The sequence below is a fragment of the Phacochoerus africanus genome, chromosome 3 (assembly GCF_016906955.1).
Source record: "Phacochoerus africanus isolate WHEZ1 chromosome 3, ROS_Pafr_v1, whole genome shotgun sequence".
Taxonomy (NCBI): domain Eukaryota; kingdom Metazoa; phylum Chordata; class Mammalia; order Artiodactyla; family Suidae; genus Phacochoerus; species Phacochoerus africanus.
In genome coordinates, this window is record NC_062546.1 from 103475491 (window position 1) to 103492594 (window position 17104).

Genomic DNA, 17104 nt, shown 5'->3' on the forward strand with positions numbered 1-17104 from the left:
TATTTCTGTTAGTCTTCACCCTTTCATTCTCTCCTTTTTATTTTCATCTCTCCATTATCTGCCATGCAATTACAATCCTTACCTATCATTCCAAATTATTTCCTTTTGCCTGATTCTCCTTTTCTTACCTGTCCCTATTTACTCTGCTTCCCCTCCCTGGTATTTTCTGTATTTCCTCTGTATTTGGTCTTTGCATGTCCTTTATGCTTGCTGTATGTCTATTTAATTATGGAATGTACATTTATATCTTCATCCTTGCAACATGTTGGTAAATTTTTTTATCTTTTTGTGACAAATGGTTACAAATTTGTTAAATAAATAGGCTCTCTAACTTTTAAAGCAATGGTTTGGATATGAAAATGAGTCACAAAGAAGAAGTGCCTGGGTAGTTTTGAAATCACTGTTTATTTTTATTGACAAGGAATAATAGAAGTTGATCATAGAGCTGGAAGTAGTTTTTTTTTTTTTTTTCCTATTTGGCTTCAACCACGGCATGTGAAATTTCCTGGGCCAAGAAATCAAACCCTTGACACAGCAGCCAACTGAGCTGCAGTAGTGACAATGCAGGATCCTTAATCCACTGAGTCATAAGGGAATTCGAAGTCGGCATGGTTTAATATGTATATTCTAAAGTTTTTAGATACAAAGAAATTTCCTTTTGATGCTTTTCCTAGTTTCATTTCACTTTGTGCTTAATGGGTTCTTGATAATCCGAATAGATAATAGGTGTTGGGATAGGCAAAAGAATCCACCATGCCCGACAGCATTTCCACCTTCTTTTGCAGGCACCAAGTGTATCCTCCAGGGTGTTACAGAGGTCTCTTCTGCAAATGCCACCCAGATTCACACAGTGATATTCAGCAGAAGCTAAACCACTTCTTACTGCAGAAAAAAAGTCAGTAATATCATTAGTCCATGAATGAAATGGTAAACTCAAGTATGAGGATAGAAGAATTCTAGGATGAGCATTTCCACATGGAGAAAAGAACCTGGACAAAGGGCCTGTTCAACTGCTCCAAATTCCTGCAATTGCTTATTGAACATATATACATTTGGCCAGATGCTATGTCACTGGATCAGAGATGGAAGCCACTGCCTGCTAGCATGAAGCACATTTTCTTCCAAATAAAAATTCATTTTCTTGCCAATAAACTTAATGTTCAAAATATTGATTTGGCGTTACTCCAGCATATGGTCACACATAGGCAGTGAAAATGGCAAATGCACTAAAGTCTCCATAGAGATGCAAATGTATATCCATGGAAACATACAACCTTCCTGTTTCCTCCCCCCCGCCACAGCTCTTGATCACCACCAGTCTACTCAACATTTTTATGAGTATAACTATTTCAGAGCCCACATATAAGTGAAATCGTGAACTATTTACCTTTGACTTATTTCACTTAGCATAATGTCTCCACATTCATCCATGTTGTGGCAACATGCATGTACACCCTTCATATACACAAACTGTATTTGTCATCCACACCTCAGTAGAGCTGGGGAAAACTTGAGAGAAACACACGAAACCTTACAACTTTATCCTAGTTACAACATGATGGTGTTGAAAATGGACCTCATTTTGTTTGTGTCAGAAATTCAAAAACAAAGAAACATAAAGTGAAACATTCTCCTTCCTGTGCTTCCCCTCTTGGTAAGAGCCCTTTAACTGTATTCAGGAGCCCAGGGCATTCATTTATGCATTACATGGAGTCAGTTATAGCTCTTCCATATTCCTTCCAGGGTCACCATCTCTTCACCCAGAATAGCGGTCCCTCCACCCAGTTGCACTATCACACAGGCGCATTCTGGTGATCATTCCCTCCCAGGCTGCCCCTCCTGTCCATGTTCTTTGTTGCCTATTTCTAAATTCAAATAAGAGTGTCCATTCCATTATGAGAATCTGCTGCTGCATATGACACCCCTACCTTAGCACCTTAGGACCTTCCACGGGCTGCCTGTGACTCTCATCACCAGGCCACAGGCATGATCACTTCACCTAAGAACACTGTGTGCTGAACTTGTAATTGACCACAATACATAGACCACGATCGTCACACCTTCATCTTTACTCCCTTTGTTTCATTTGTCCGAAGTTCCCTCCACTGTCCTCTCTAGTCCTCAGATTCACTTGGCAAATCATTTGTCATTTATGGACGTATGTATTCATGATTCCTTTTGCCACATCTGTGTTATGGTGTTGGTTTTTGTTTATCCTTTGAATAATCTCAAACGACGACAACAACAAATAGTTCTCTTTGTTCAAAACCTCATAGTTGTGCTTTCCAAATAGCTCTGCTTTAAATTTTCAGTTATTTTCAAATAATCATTTTCCTGTGTTTGTCTCTTCCCATAAAACTTTATGATTCTTGGGAGTCCTCATGTGGCTTACTTGTGTTTTAGACCTAAAGCTCAAAAAAGTACCGGGATGATAGCATATGTCGGATACAAGATGACTGAGCAATAACTGTATTGAAAACTGAATAAACAGAGATTTCCAAATGATCGTTTAGGGGTGAGAAGTTAGAGGCAAAACCGCAAATTGGCACCCTCTTCCACAGAAGGCTCAGGAGGATGGATCAAAGTGAAAGATGAAGCCATAGATGCAAAGAAAGGAGTCAGTGGGTCATGAGTGGGAGCACAGAGGAGAAGGAGGAAGAAGGTAGGGTCTGGACTACCTGAGTCTCAGAGCTGCTCTCTGGTCAGGGTATGTGTAGGTGGACATATGCCTGTATAGGTCTGACTTGTTAATGACCACTTCCATCAAGAAGACATGAATCCAGGAAGCTCCCTTGTGGTGCAGTAGGTTAAGGATCCAGCAGTGCCACAGCTGCATTAGGGGGTTCTATCCCTGGCCTCAGGAATGTCCACATGCCCTGGGTGCAGCCAAAGAAAAAAAAAAAAGAGGGAGTAAATTGAGTATTCAGGATAAAAAAAAAGTAGCAAGATGTGAACACATAGAAGATTAAATTGGAAACACCACTAATGCAGGAAATTTTTTTCTATTTTAGTCATAGTCTTAGATAGTCAATGTTGATATCATCCCACATAATATGGAGGTTAGAACAGAGCCTGTCAGTGTATTCTAAAGCAGTTCCTCTTTAATGAAAAAAGGAAAGGCTTCCAAGTGCAAACATCAAGATTATTTTGTCTAATATGTGTCTTCTTAATAGATTAGATCCCACTGCTACCGGGGCTAGGCTTGCATGACCTACAGGCTGTTTAAGCTCTTTCTCCATAAGTGCCTGTCAGTCTCTGCACCCCTGACACCCGGTTTCCAGATGTAGGTAGGAAGCCTTAAATTAGAGAGTGTGAAGTTCTTCGGTGGACCTCATCATCTTATCTAAAAAAGATGAGTTTGAACCTGGTAACTTTTCTTTGGCAACCTTAGCACTAAGGATTTATGGTCACAGAGTATCACCGTTGGGGTTGCTGTCCCCATGTCCCAGCCCAATCATTTTCTTCCTGCATGTGTCCTGTGTTGGTATTCCCAAATGTGTTTTCTTCCTAATCCCCCTCATTTTGCAGGACTAGGCTCCATGTCCGGGGATCTATTCTGTGTGACTGCTCCTTAAGCTGAGCTCCCCTTCCTAGAATGTGGACCAGCACTTGGTCTTCTCAGCAACCCCTCCTTGGGGACTGTAATGCTCTTTCTGAAACCCTCTTCTGGGTCTGCGCCATTTACATGGACTGACCCAGTGGCCAGTTTGGATGAGACAGTCCTGGTTTATGCCTTAGTTCTGATACAGTTATAAGACTGCTTCCTTCACTTTCCACAGTGTCTAGTTTGGATTAAAAAATGCTCACCCAGCTTTTACTGTCAGGAACATACTTCTCCCACAGTGAGAGTTGTGCCGATTTCCAGTCCCTTCGGGAGACAAACACCTGGATAACGGGGTCCTCAAGACACACCCTTCCCACTAACTCCTGTTGACAGGATTCTGTCCATCTCTTTTGCTGGGCTCCCGAACAGATATCCTGACAGATGATGTTGTAACACAATCTTCTCGGTTCTGTCTCCCTGCTAGTAAATTGCTGTGCCTTACCTGGGTGTCCCAAGATACAAAGGGAGGATAAAGCAGAGTGTGACCTCATCAGGCAGTCTGGCTGTTGGCAAAGGAATGGTCTCTTTCCTATTGCCCCCCCCCCTTTATAATGCCCATGATGGGCTGTTGCTTTTAGGATTATGAATCTGTAAGGCTGATTCAGGGTCCTGTCTGCCCTGCTCAGTAGCCTTCTAAACTGCAGACCCATGTCGTCAGCCACCACCTTACCTGGGCTGAAGAGAGTCAGAAGGAGCAGAATGGAGAGAAGCCCATGCAGCGTCATGGGTGAAGGACAGATGAAGGGCAGAGGTGTCAACATGGTTGAAGCCTGGGGTCTCTGAGCATGGCAGGTCCGTGGCCTTTTATTCCACTCCCCGGGCCTGTGGTTTGTTCATGGTTAGTGGAGCCTGACAGAAAAAGCATAGCTCAGTCTTCCAGGGGAAGTCTCCAGAGGCGAAAGTACACGATGAGGGAGTAATTCAATGGATGAGAAAGCAGAAGTGAGTGCTCTGCATTTCCCATGGATTCAGGATATCCACATTGTCGGCTGTGTTCCCTTCTGGAAAGCCCCAGGTGGCAGGGGGTCAGTGACTTTAGCAAGTAGCCAGTGAGGACCTGGAGCCTGACATCAACTGCACCAGTGAGTGGGTGATCTTGGAAGCAGGTCTCCTCCAACCCCCTCCCCTTCCCCACCCTCCACAGCCAGAAGCCCAGCCTTCAAGTGCACCTCTGGTCAGGCCAGAGGCTTGACGGCACGAAAATAAGGGCTCTCAAGCCAAAGACTCTTCCCTAAGTCTCACCACGTCATAGCTTGTTTAGTTAGCAAATGTTTACTGTGTTAAAGCTACTAACTTGCGGTAAAAGGTCACACGCAACAGATAGCTATATGAAGCAAGGATGCATCTGTCTTCCAGCAAAAATGCTCCACTGGAGCAAATTCAGGGGGGAGGATGATGAAGGCCTTACAGTTGTATTTCAGGTCTTCTCCAGACACATGTTTTAGAGACACGTGTATAAAATTATTGAAAATAACCATGCAAATGGCACTCTCTACCTTGCACACAAATATGTGTCTGAGCTTGTGTGTGAGAGAGAGAGGTGGGATGGGATGGGAGATTGTGGGGTTGGGTGGGAGACGATGAGCGAGAGAATAAAGAAACAGGAAGCAATCATTGGTTCAAGAGTATTTCCTGTGATAAACAAACACTTGATGTTTCCCTTTCAACTTTATGCTCCTTGTTCCTACTTCCAGCTCTATGATCAACTTCTATTATTCCTTGTCAATAAAAATAAACAGTGATTTCAAAACTACCCAGGCACTTCTTCTTTGTGACTCATTTTCATATCCAAACCATTGCTTTAAAAGTTAGAGAGCCTATTTATTTAACAAATTTGTAACCATTTGTCACAAAAAGATAAAAAAATTTACCAACATGTTGCAAGGATGAAGATATAAATGTACATTCCATAATTAAATAGACATACAGCAAGCATAAAGGACATGCAAAGACCAAATACAGAGGAAATACAGAAAATACCAGGGAGGGGAAGCAGAGTAAATAGGGACAGGTAAGAAAAGGAGAATCAGGCAAAAGGAAATAATTTGGAATGATAGGTAAGGATTGTAATTGCATGGCAGATAATGGAGAGATGAAAATAAAAAGGAGAGAATGAAAGGGTGAAGACTAACAGAAATAAGTACCTGACTGGGAAAATGTTAATGAACAAAATAGAGATTTTAATGTTTTAGTGCTATGAGGAAACACTGTGATTATTTAGAGATTCTCAGTATTTTACTCTCCAGACAAATAACTCCATTTCATTGAACATAAATATAGAGTAACCTCTTTTCAAGAGTATGCTGTCAATGCCCCTTTTAGATGGATTTTCAATGCTTCGTAACTTTTGACTACAATTTCATCTTCATCTCCAGTGTCACAAAGTTCATTTAATTTCCTTTCCTGATGTTACGACTAGAGTTCAACTGCATGCCTCAAGGTAATTCTTAGAAGGAGTCTTAGTCTTCAGCCATGTATAATATTTTTGTGATTAAGGAAATGCAGTTTGGTAGTGATGACGCTCCTTCTTTCTTCCTATAATGCAGTATTTAGGAAATCTTTTTAATTTTTACAAAAATTATCAGAAAATGGATATTTTCCATAATTCGGTATTGTCTTTACTAGATTTAAGGAAAACCTGACCTTAAAACAGTGGAGGTATACTGTAGCTCATGAACTAAGTGTGTAAATGGTGAGAGAGCTTGATGGTTTGCCTCAATTTCTTCCTCCCTCCTCCTCTCCTCTACTTGCAGAGAACATCAATAAGCACCACACCTGAGTTGCATTTTGTTTAAAAAGACTGTCCTCAGACACAATTTAGAATAGATTTACAAGGAGTAGCATTGAGAACTATGTCTAGATACTCATATTGCAATAGAACAAAGGGTGGGGGAAAAAATGCATACATGTAAGGATAACTTGATCCCCTTGCTGTACAGTGGGAAAAAAAATAAATTAAAAAAAGAAGACTGTCCTTTTTGGATAGAGGTGATAAACTGAGACTCTTTAACCAGTCCATTTAGCCCTTTATCACTGACCTGGCCTCCAAAAAACTGCATGCACAAATATTTGCCCCTCAGCTTTTACCAATTGCCTGTGAGTGCTCTTCAATGTAAAATTTCAAAGAGACCCTTAATCTGGCTTAGTGCATCTAAAACAGTATGTCACCTATTATCTATATTTTGAAATATTCTGGTTAGTCCACTTCTGTTTTATCGTGGAACCATAATATCATATATCTGGAGAAAAACATAATTTAAATAGATATATGCACCTCACTGTTCACAGCAGCACTATTCACAATAGCCAAGACATGAAAGCAAACTAAGTGTCCATCAACAGATGAATGGATAAAGAAGATGTGGTACATATATAAATGGAGTATTACTCAGCCATAAAAAGAATGCAATAATGCCATTTGCAGCAACATCGATGGACCTAGAGGTTATCATACTAAGTAAAGTTAAGCCAGACAAAGAAAAATATGATATGGCTTATATGTGGAATCTAAAAAAAGGACGCAAATGAACTTATTAATAAAGAAGGAATAGACTCACAGACAGAAAACAAACTAAGAAGTTTATACAATTAGGAGTCTGGGATTAATATCTACACACTACTATATATAAAATAGATAACCAACAAGGACCTACTGTATATCACAGGGGACTATACTCAAATCTTGTAATGACTTACATGGAAAAATGTAAAAAATAATATATATACATATAAATAATACACACACACATAACTGAATCACTTTACACCTGAAACTAACACAACATTATAAATCAACTCTATTTCAATAAAATTTTTAAAAAATAACTAAGGAAAAAACCTGAAAGATTTCTATCCAAATGAAGATGGAATCACAGTTCTACAGTACAGGAAGGATTACAAAAGAAAGGAAAAACCCTTACAGATACATAGGAGAGATTTCAAAACCTTAAAAGAACAAGAGGTTTTTGTCTAAATTGCCAGAAACAGGAGGAGAAGACTGTCTAGTCCTCAGAGGAAGTAATCTTGTGTGTTCCATAAAACTCTGGAAACACTAATGTACTCTCCATAGTTTTTCCCTTCTTTTTGCCAATTATAGAAAAATCTCCTTACTTGTGTCTGTCTCTCCACAGATATCCCTTAGTCATGTACAGCAATAAAGGCCTGTCTCTTTTCATTTTCTGGTGAGGAACACAGGCATAGGGAAATAGTGTGTAATGTGAGGTGACACCAGGCAGCAGATGTCCCATCTTTTGAAATCATTCTAACCCCAAGGCTTTTGCATTCTGGAATGCAAAGTGATTGGCAGGGCAGCCTATGTGCTCTGAAATGCCTTTGGGAGTCATTTTTCTATTGGCCAGTAGGTCCTGCCTTCTGACATCAATATCCTATTTTGGGTCATCAAGATGATTAAATGAGTTGGTCCTGTCTTCAGTCTTCCTCAAAAGGAGACAAACTAGCAAATACCCATAGATAAGACACCACTGTGAAAATCCTAGAACAGCGCATGAGTGTGAAGAAATTCTTTGGACTGAAAACACTGAGAAGGGCAGTATTAGGAGGGTAAAGACATTACTACACTCTGACCTTGTCACACCTCTCCCATGCTGGCACAGCACCAGACTGAGAGAGCCCTCATGGATCTATGATTCTCTGCTGGGAAAAGAGAGCCTGACCTGGTCATCTAGCTCCCACAGCATTCTGGGTCACTTCCCAGGAGGCCCTCAACAGAAAGGCAGAATTCTCAACAGAAACCTTTCAGACCAGGAGAGGAGGAAATGGTATTTTAAAATCTTGAAAATAAAACTGTCAAGCAAGAATTCTACACCTGGCAAGACTGTCCATCAGATGTGAGAAACAGATAAAAACTCTCCCAGCCACCAAAAAAATAAATAAATAAAGCTGAAAGATTTCATCAACACCAGGCCTTTCCAGCCTACCTTACAGGAAATATTAAAGGGGGTTCTTTGTGGAAAGAAAAGAATGGTAATTCACATCATAAAACATTTGAATGTTTCATAAAACTGTCTGGTAATTGTACATGTACAAAGTTAGATTTTGTAATATGGTAATAGTGTGGAATGCACTTACAACACTAGTTTAAAAGTTAAGACAAACATATTAAAATAACTATAATAATCTGTTAGTGAATATACTTTACAAATATGTAAAATGTAACATTAATAACCCAAAATGTGACAAGGGAGAAGTAAAGGGTAATGGTTAGGAATGATACTGAAGTTAAGTTGTATTATTTTAAAATATAGTGAGAGACCCTCAATATTTTTAATGTGGCCTTTTGATAACCACAACAGAAAAACTCATTGTAATTACATGAAAGAACATGAAAAAGAGGTCAAAGCATACTGATACCAAAAGACATCAAATCATCAAAAAGATAGCAAGAATCAAAGAACAATGTATCTACAAAACAGTCAAATGCAACAACATGGAAATAGTAAGTCTTTATCAGCAATTACTTTTAACAGAAATAAATTAAGTTCTACAATCAAAAGACATCAGAGGAGGAAGGCAAGATGGCAGAAGAGTAAGGGGACACACTCGCCCTCTCCCACAAACACACACAAAAAAAACACATCTACAGGTTAAATGACTCACACAGAACAGCAATTAATTGCTGGCAGAAGAACTTAAACTCCAATAATGGCAAGAATCTTGTGACATAACTGGGTAAAACAAGATAAAAGAGGAGAGGGAGAGAAGGGGAATTGGGGCTGGATGGGTGCTCCCGAAAGGGAACTGTGAAGGAGAAAGGGAACCCACACCCTGGAAAGTCACCTACTTGAAGGAAAGATCAACCAAATCAGAGGGACCTCCAGGTGCTGCGAAGAGCACAGCAGTAGGTCTGAGATCTGAAAAGCAGAGTGAGAGCCGAACATATCATCTGAACTACTGGCACAGTCACCAAAAACCAAGACACTTGGGTGGGACTGGGCACCAAGACCTCGGCTCTGGAGGTTAGCCCCCGGAAGAAGGCTGGGGTTGGTGGGGCAGAGACTGCCTGGGGGACTAGGAAGCAGTCAGTCAGGTTGGCAGTGTGGAGAATGCCTGGGAGACTAGGAAGCAGAGCATCATGGGTGGAGGGAGCAATATGCTAAGGGCTGAGGAGTGGAAAGCCACATCAGAGAGAACATGCAAGAAGAGCTGGATCCACAGGAGAGACAAGGTACCAGTGTTGGGAAGGGGAGAGGAGGAGGGGTGGGCTGCCATAGATTACTCCTTGTGCCACAGCGATCTCACTTGCCCTCCAGCTAGCAGAAAGCAGTGCTTCTCAGTTCATCCCCCCTCCTCCTACCCCACATGTGCATGTCTGACCTGAGGCTGCCTGCCATCCCAGAGGGCTGGCCTCACCACTTTTGGGAAGCCAACCACCTCAGGGGTTTTCCTTGCCCTGGCCTCTGGAGGGGCTACACCCCTGTGGAGCAGTGCACAACACTGCCAGCCCCCTGGAAAAGTCCTGCAGCCCAGAAATGATAGAGTAAACTCTTCCCAGCTGTGCAAAATCTGCTTCCATTGTGGGGCAGTCCTGCCAGTTCTGGCTGCCCTGTGGAAGAGCCCCTTGGTTTCCCAGCAGCCCAGCTAGCCGCTTCTGCCATTGGGGGTTGCTGCACACCCATGGAACAGCTGCCCAGCACTGCCAGCCCCCTGGAAGAGTCCTGCAGCCCAGAAAAGCTAGACCAAGCTCAAGAAGGCCACAGGAAATCTTCCATTATGGGCGGTCCTGCCAGTTCTGGCTGCCCTGTGGAAGAGCCCCTTGGTTTCCCAGCAGCCCAGCTAGCCGCTTCTGCCATTGGGGATTGCTGCACACCCATGGAACAGCTGCCCAGCACTGCAAGCTCCCTGGAAGAGTCCTGCAGCCCAGAAAAGCTAGACCAAGCTCAAGCAGGCCACAGAAAATCTTCCATTATGGGCGGTCCTGGAGTTCTGGCTGCCCTGTGGAAGAGCCCCTTGGTTTCCCAGAAGCCCAGCTAGCCACTTCCACCATCGGGGGGGTGGTGCTGTACAGCCTTGGAACAGCTGCATAGCACCACCAGCCCCCTTGAATTGCCCCACAGCCCAGAAACACCAGAGGAAGCCCTGCCCGGCTGCACAAAATCTACTTCCATCACGGTGTGGACCTCCCAGTCCTGCCTGCCCTCAGGAAGCCCTCAATTGCTTCAGAGAGACCCTGCAAGCCCCGCGCACCCTCAGGAAAAGCCACATTGCCTCAAAGAAAACCCGCCAATACCACCAGCCCTCAGGAAACATTCCACAGCAGTGCCAAGGCAAACCCTGACTGGCCACAGGAAGCACAACTCCACCAAGGAAAAGAAAATAACAAGCAAGATGAAGAAGATGAGAAACTACCCCCAGTTAAACCAACAGGAGAACTCACCTAAAGCAGTCAGCAATGAAACAGACTTCTGCAGTCTGACAGACTTAGAGTTCAAAAGGGAAATAGTGAAAATACTGAAGGAATTAAGAGAAGATATGAATAGTAATGCAGATACCCTCAGAAAGGAACTAGAAAATATACGGAGGAGCCAAAAGAAACTAGAAATTCATTTGCAGAGATGCAAACTGAGCTAAGGGCACTAAAAATCAGAATGAATAATGCAGAAGAATGAATTAGTGATGTAGAAGATAGAATAATGGAAATCACCCAAACAGGACAGCAGACAGAAAACCAAATGAAAAAACATGAAAGCAATATAAGAGACCTATGGGATAATATAAAGCAGGCCAATCTACGCATAATAGGAATTCCAGAAGGAGTAGAAAAAGATAAGGGAATGGAAAATATATTTGAAGAAATTATCACTGGAAACTTCCCAAATCTAAAGGATACTGAGTTCAAGATACAGGAAGCACAGAGGGTCCCAAACAAGTTGAACCCAAATAGACCCACACCAAGACACATTATAATAAAAATGGCAAAAGTTAGTGATAAAGAGAGGATCCTAAAGGCAGCAAGAGAAAAACAGAATGTTACCTATAAGGAACCTCCATAAGATTATCAGCTGATTTCTCTACAGAAACTCTACAGGCCAGGAGGGAATGGCAAGAGATACTTACAGTGCTGAAAGGAAAAAATACGTAACCTAGAATACTCTATCCAGGAAGAACATCAATTAAAATAGAAGGGGAAATAAAAAATTTTTCCAACAAACAAAACTAAAAGAATACAGCAATGCAAAACCCAAGCTAAAAGAAATATTGAAAGGGCTTCTCTAAACCAAAAAGAAAGGAAAGAAAGAAAAGAGAAAAAATGTAGAAAAAAGAGGAAGAACTAGGATTGAGGAAACCACAATGAGAGAGCAGTCATTCAAATAAGCCAGCATACAGATTTAATCGTGAACATGTTTAAAACAAAATAAAACCAAAAAGAAAAAAGAGACACCAAAATCATAAAATGTGGGCAAGGAAAGTAAAGAAACAAATAGACCCTTTTTCTCTCTCTTTTTTTTCTTCTTAATTTAGTATGGCAATGAAGTGTTTGAACCTACAGGACTATAAGGCTAAAAACACACAATTATAGGAAGGGGTTAACATACTTAAAAAATAGGGCAAGCACAAATCAAAACCAAACATTGCATTCGCAAAAAATGAAAAGATAAACACTTGAGCAGAAAATAATTCGAGACAATCCAACCAAAAAAAGGAAGAATGGAGAATCACAGAATCAACTGGAACACGAGGTTTAAAAATGGCAATAAAAAATCATCTATCAATTATCACCTTAAATGTCAATGGACTTAATGCTCCAGAGTCAAAAGACACACAGTGGCTGAGTGGATAAAAAAGAAGAAGCCTTCAATATGCTGCCTACAATAAACTCACCATAGGACAAAGGACACATATAGATTGAAAGTGAGGGAGTGGGAAAAATATTCCATGCCCATAGACATGACAGAAAAAGCAGGAGTTGCAATACTCATATCAAACAAAATAGACTTTAAAACAAAAGACATAAAGAAAGACAAAGAAGGACTCCATTAATGATTAAGGGATCCATCCAAGGAGAGGATGTTACTATCATCAACATATATGCACCAAATATAGAAGCACCCAGCTACATACATCAATATTGACAGACATAAAGGGAGAAATTGATGGAAATACAATCATAGTAGGAGACTTTAATACTCCACTCACATCAATGGACAGATCCTCTAGACAGAAAACCAATAAAGCAACAGAGATCCTAAAGGAAACAATAGAAAAGTTAGACTTCATTGACATCTTCAGGACACTACATCCAAAAAAATTAGAATACACATTCTTTTCAAGTGCGCATGGAACATTCTCAAAAATCACTCACATATTGGGGTGCAAAGCTAACCTCAACAAATTTAAGAGCATAGAAATTATTTCAAGTATCTTCTCTGACCACAATGGCATGAAACTAGAAATCAACCACAGGGAAAGAAATGAGAAAAAAACCTACTACATGGAGACTAAACAACATGCTACTAAAAAACCAATGGGTCAATGAGGAAATCAAGAAGGAAGTTAAAAAATACCTCGAGACAAACGATAATGAAGACCCAACCTCTCAAAATCTATGGGATGCTGCAAAAGCAGTGCTCAGAGGGAAATTCATAGCGATGCAGGCCTTCCTCAAAAAAGAAGATCTCAAACTGACAACTTAACCCTCCACCTAAACGAATTAGAAAAAGAAGAACAAAGACCGCTTAAAGTCAGAAGAAGGAAGGAAATCATAAAGATCATAGAGGAAATCAATAAAATAGAGATTGAAAAACAATAGAGAAAATTAATAAAACCAAGAGCTGGTTCTTTGAAAAGGTTAACAAAATTGACAACTCCCTGGCTAGACTCACCACGAAGAGGAGAGAAAAAACCCAAATAAAATGAGAAATGAAAAAAGGAGAAATCACAATGGATACTGCAGAAATACAAAAAACCATAAGAGAATACTATGAACAACCATACGTCAACAAATTTGACAATCTGGAAGAAATGGACAACTTTCTAGAGTCTTAGAGCCTGCCAAAACTGAATCAAGAAGAAACAGATCAACTGAACAGATCGATCACTAGAAATGAAATTGAATATGTCATAAAAACCCTCCCTACAAATAAAAGCCCAGGACCAGATGGCTTCACAGGCAAATTCTACCAAACATACAAAGAGGATCTGGTGCCCATCCTCCTCAAAATTTTTCAAAAGGTTGAAGAAGAAGGAACACTCCCAAAGACATTCTATGAAGCCATCATCACCCTAATTCCAAAACCAGACAAAGACACCACCAAAAAAGAAAACTATCGGCCAGTATCTTTGATGAATATAGACGCAAAAATTCTCCACAAAATTTTAGCCAACCTAATCCAACAACATATCAAAAAGATCTTACACCATGACTGGGTGGGATTCATCCCGGGTTCACAAGGATGGTTCAACATAAACAAATGCATCAACATCATACACCACATTAACAAAAGAAAAGTAAAAATCCACGTGATCATCTCAATAGATGCAGAAAAAGCATTTGACAAAGTCCAACATCCATTCATGATAAAAACTCTCACCAAAGTGGGTATAGAGGGAACATTCCTGAACATAATCAAAGCCATTTATGACAAGCCCACAGAAAATACAATACTCAAGAGAGAAAAGCTGAAAGCCTTCTCACTCAAATCTGGAACAAGATAGGGATGTCCACTCTCACCACTGCTCTTCAACATAGTTTTGGAAGTCCTAGCCACAGCAATCAGACAAACAAAAGAAATAAAAGGCATCCAAATAGGAAGAGAAGAGATAAAACTGTCACTGTATGCAGACTGACATGATACTATACACAGAAAATCCTAAGGACTCAACCCAAAAACTGCTTGAACTGATCAACAAATTCAGCACAGTAGCAGGATATAAGATTAACATTCAGAAATCAGTCGCATATCTGTATACCAACAATGAAATATTAGAAAAGGAATACAAAAATACAATACCTTTTAAAATTGCACCCCCAAAAATCAAATACCTCGGAATACACCTGACCAAGGAGGTAAAGGACTTATATGCCAAGAACTATAAAACACATTTTCCTTTTAACTGTGGTTCTAAGCTGACAACCCTTGGTAAGGCAGTACGGAAGAAGGATGATTAAGAGATAATCATTCTTGAGAGAGGGTTAAGATGGTGGAATAGAAGGACTGGAGCTCAACTTCTCTCCTAAAAACAACAAAATTCACACCTAAAAGCTGAGCAATCTCCACCCAAATGGACCGGAAACCTTAGAAAAGATACCCTACTCCAGAAGAAAAGAGGAGGCCACATCAAGAGGTAGAAGGGGCGATTTCGTGATATAAACAACTCCATACCTCCCGGGTGGGAAGCTCCACAGACTGGAAACTAACTGGTTCACAGAGACTCACCTACACGAGTGAGAGTTCTGAGCCCCACATCAAACCCTCACATGCTGGTATCTGGCACTGGGAGAAAGAGCCCCTGGAGCATATGGCATTGAAGGCCAGTGGGGCTTGTGTGCAGGAGCTCCACAGGACTGGGGGAAACGGAGACCCCATTCTTAAAAGGTGCACACGGACTTTCATGTGCACTGGATCCCAGGGCAGAGCGAGGTCTCCATGGGAATCTGGGTCAAACCTGACTGCAGTTCTTGGAGGACATCCTGGGAAAACAGGGTGAATGTGGCTTGTTGTGAGGGAGGGACATTGAAGGCAAAGCTCTCAGGAATATTCAGCAGCTGCCTTTCTCTGCAGGTGGCCATTTTGGGAAAATCTGGCCCCACCCTTCAGTCAGCACTGAGAAGCCCCAGGGCAAACAACAATCCAGGTGGGATCACAGCCCCGCCCCTCAGTAAAGAGGCTACCTAAAGGCCCCTCAGGCACACAGATGCTTCTAATCCCATCCAGAGACTAAGCCCCACCCACCAGAGGGGTTAGAATCAGCTCCACCTACCAGTGGGCAGGCACCAGCCCCTCCCATCAGGAAGCCTTCAGCAAGCCCCCATACTGACTTCAGCCACAAGGGGGGCAGACACCAGAAGTAAGAGAGGCTACAACTCTAGTATCTGTAAAAAGTCACCACACCAAAAACCTATAAAAATGAAAAGACAGAGAATTATAACTCAGATGAGGGAGAAAGGAAAAACCCCAGAAAATCAGCTAAGTGATGAGGAGATTCTTAGCCTCCAGGAAAAAGACTTTAGATTGTGGATGCTGAAGATGATGCAAAGCATTGGAAATAAACTGGAGGCAAAGATGGATAATTTACAGGAAACACTGACCAAAGAGATACAAGATATAAAACTTAAACAAGAAGAGATGCAAAATACAGTAACAGAAACAAAACATTCACTAGAAGCAGCCAACAGCAGAATACAGGAGGCAGAAGAACGAATAAGCGAGGTGGAGGACAGGTTAGTGGAAATTACGGATGCCGAACAGAAAAGAGAAAAAAGATTGAAAACAAATGAAGAGAGTCTCAGAGAACTCTGGGACAATGTTAAATGCACCAACATCCGTATTATAGGGGTGCCAGAAGGAGAAGAGAGAGAGAAGGGGACAGAAAAAATATTCCAAGAGATAATAGCCAAAAACTTCCTTAACACGGGGAAGGAACCACTCACTCAAATCCAGGAAGCCCAACGTGTACCATATAAAATAAACCCAAGGAGGGATACCCCAAGACACATATTAATCAAAACTGACCAAAATTAAAGACAAAGAGAAACTCTTGAAAGCAGCTAGGGAAAAGAAACAAGTAACATACAAGAGAACCCCGATAAGGTTATCGGCAGATTTTTCAACAGAAAATCTGCAGGCCAGAAGGGAGTGGCATGATATACTTAACGTGATGAAAGGAAAAAACCTCCAACCAAGATTACTTTACCCAGCAAGGCTCTCATTCAGATTTGAAGGAGAAATCAAAACCTTCACAGATAAGCAAAAGTTGAGAGAATTCAGCAATACCAAACCAACCTTACAACAAATACTAAAGGAACTTCTCTAGGCAGAAAAGAAAAGACAGCAACAGGAAACAAAAATTCCACACATGACAAGGCTCACCATATATAGTAAAGGTATATATACCAGTAAAGATATGAAACCATCCATGCACAATTATACCACCAAAATCAGAAATCATGAGAAGAGGTGGGTACAAATGCAGAACACTGGAGATGAACTTGCAATTAAGAGGACAACAACCTAAAACAATCTCATATACATATAGACTCTTATATCAAACCAAAAATCTACAATTGATACACAAACAAGGAATCTCTGGAGAAGAAATATATCTCATACTAAATAAGTGCATAATCTACCATGAAGGGGGTCATTTGACATCATTCTTGGAATGCTGAAGTCTTCTTAGATCTGATTCTGATTTCCTCCCCATCAAAGAATTTTTGATAGTTATAATTAAATAATGCAACTGTACAATTAAATAATACAGTTCTATACTTGTATTATTAATAACCATTTCTCCCCATGGTACAATGTAATGTCTATAATGTCT

General features: G+C 41.0%; 1 protein-coding gene across 1 annotated transcript in view; it reads right to left on the reverse strand.

Moving 5' to 3' along the window:
* Positions 1 to 408: 408 nt before the first annotated feature.
* The window catches only part of LOC125122176 (beta-defensin 109-like), a 74048-nt gene continuing 57352 nt past the window's right edge, over positions 409 to 17104 (reverse strand). The window contains exons 2-3 of the mRNA XM_047770412.1: positions 4275 to 4453; positions 409 to 882 (exon numbers count right to left, since the gene is read on the reverse strand). Coding sequence (XP_047626368.1) covers positions 677 to 882; positions 4275 to 4365 — 297 coding nt within the window. The 5' untranslated portion in view covers positions 4366 to 4453 and the 3' untranslated portion in view covers positions 409 to 676. The remainder of the gene's footprint in view (positions 883 to 4274; positions 4454 to 17104) is intronic.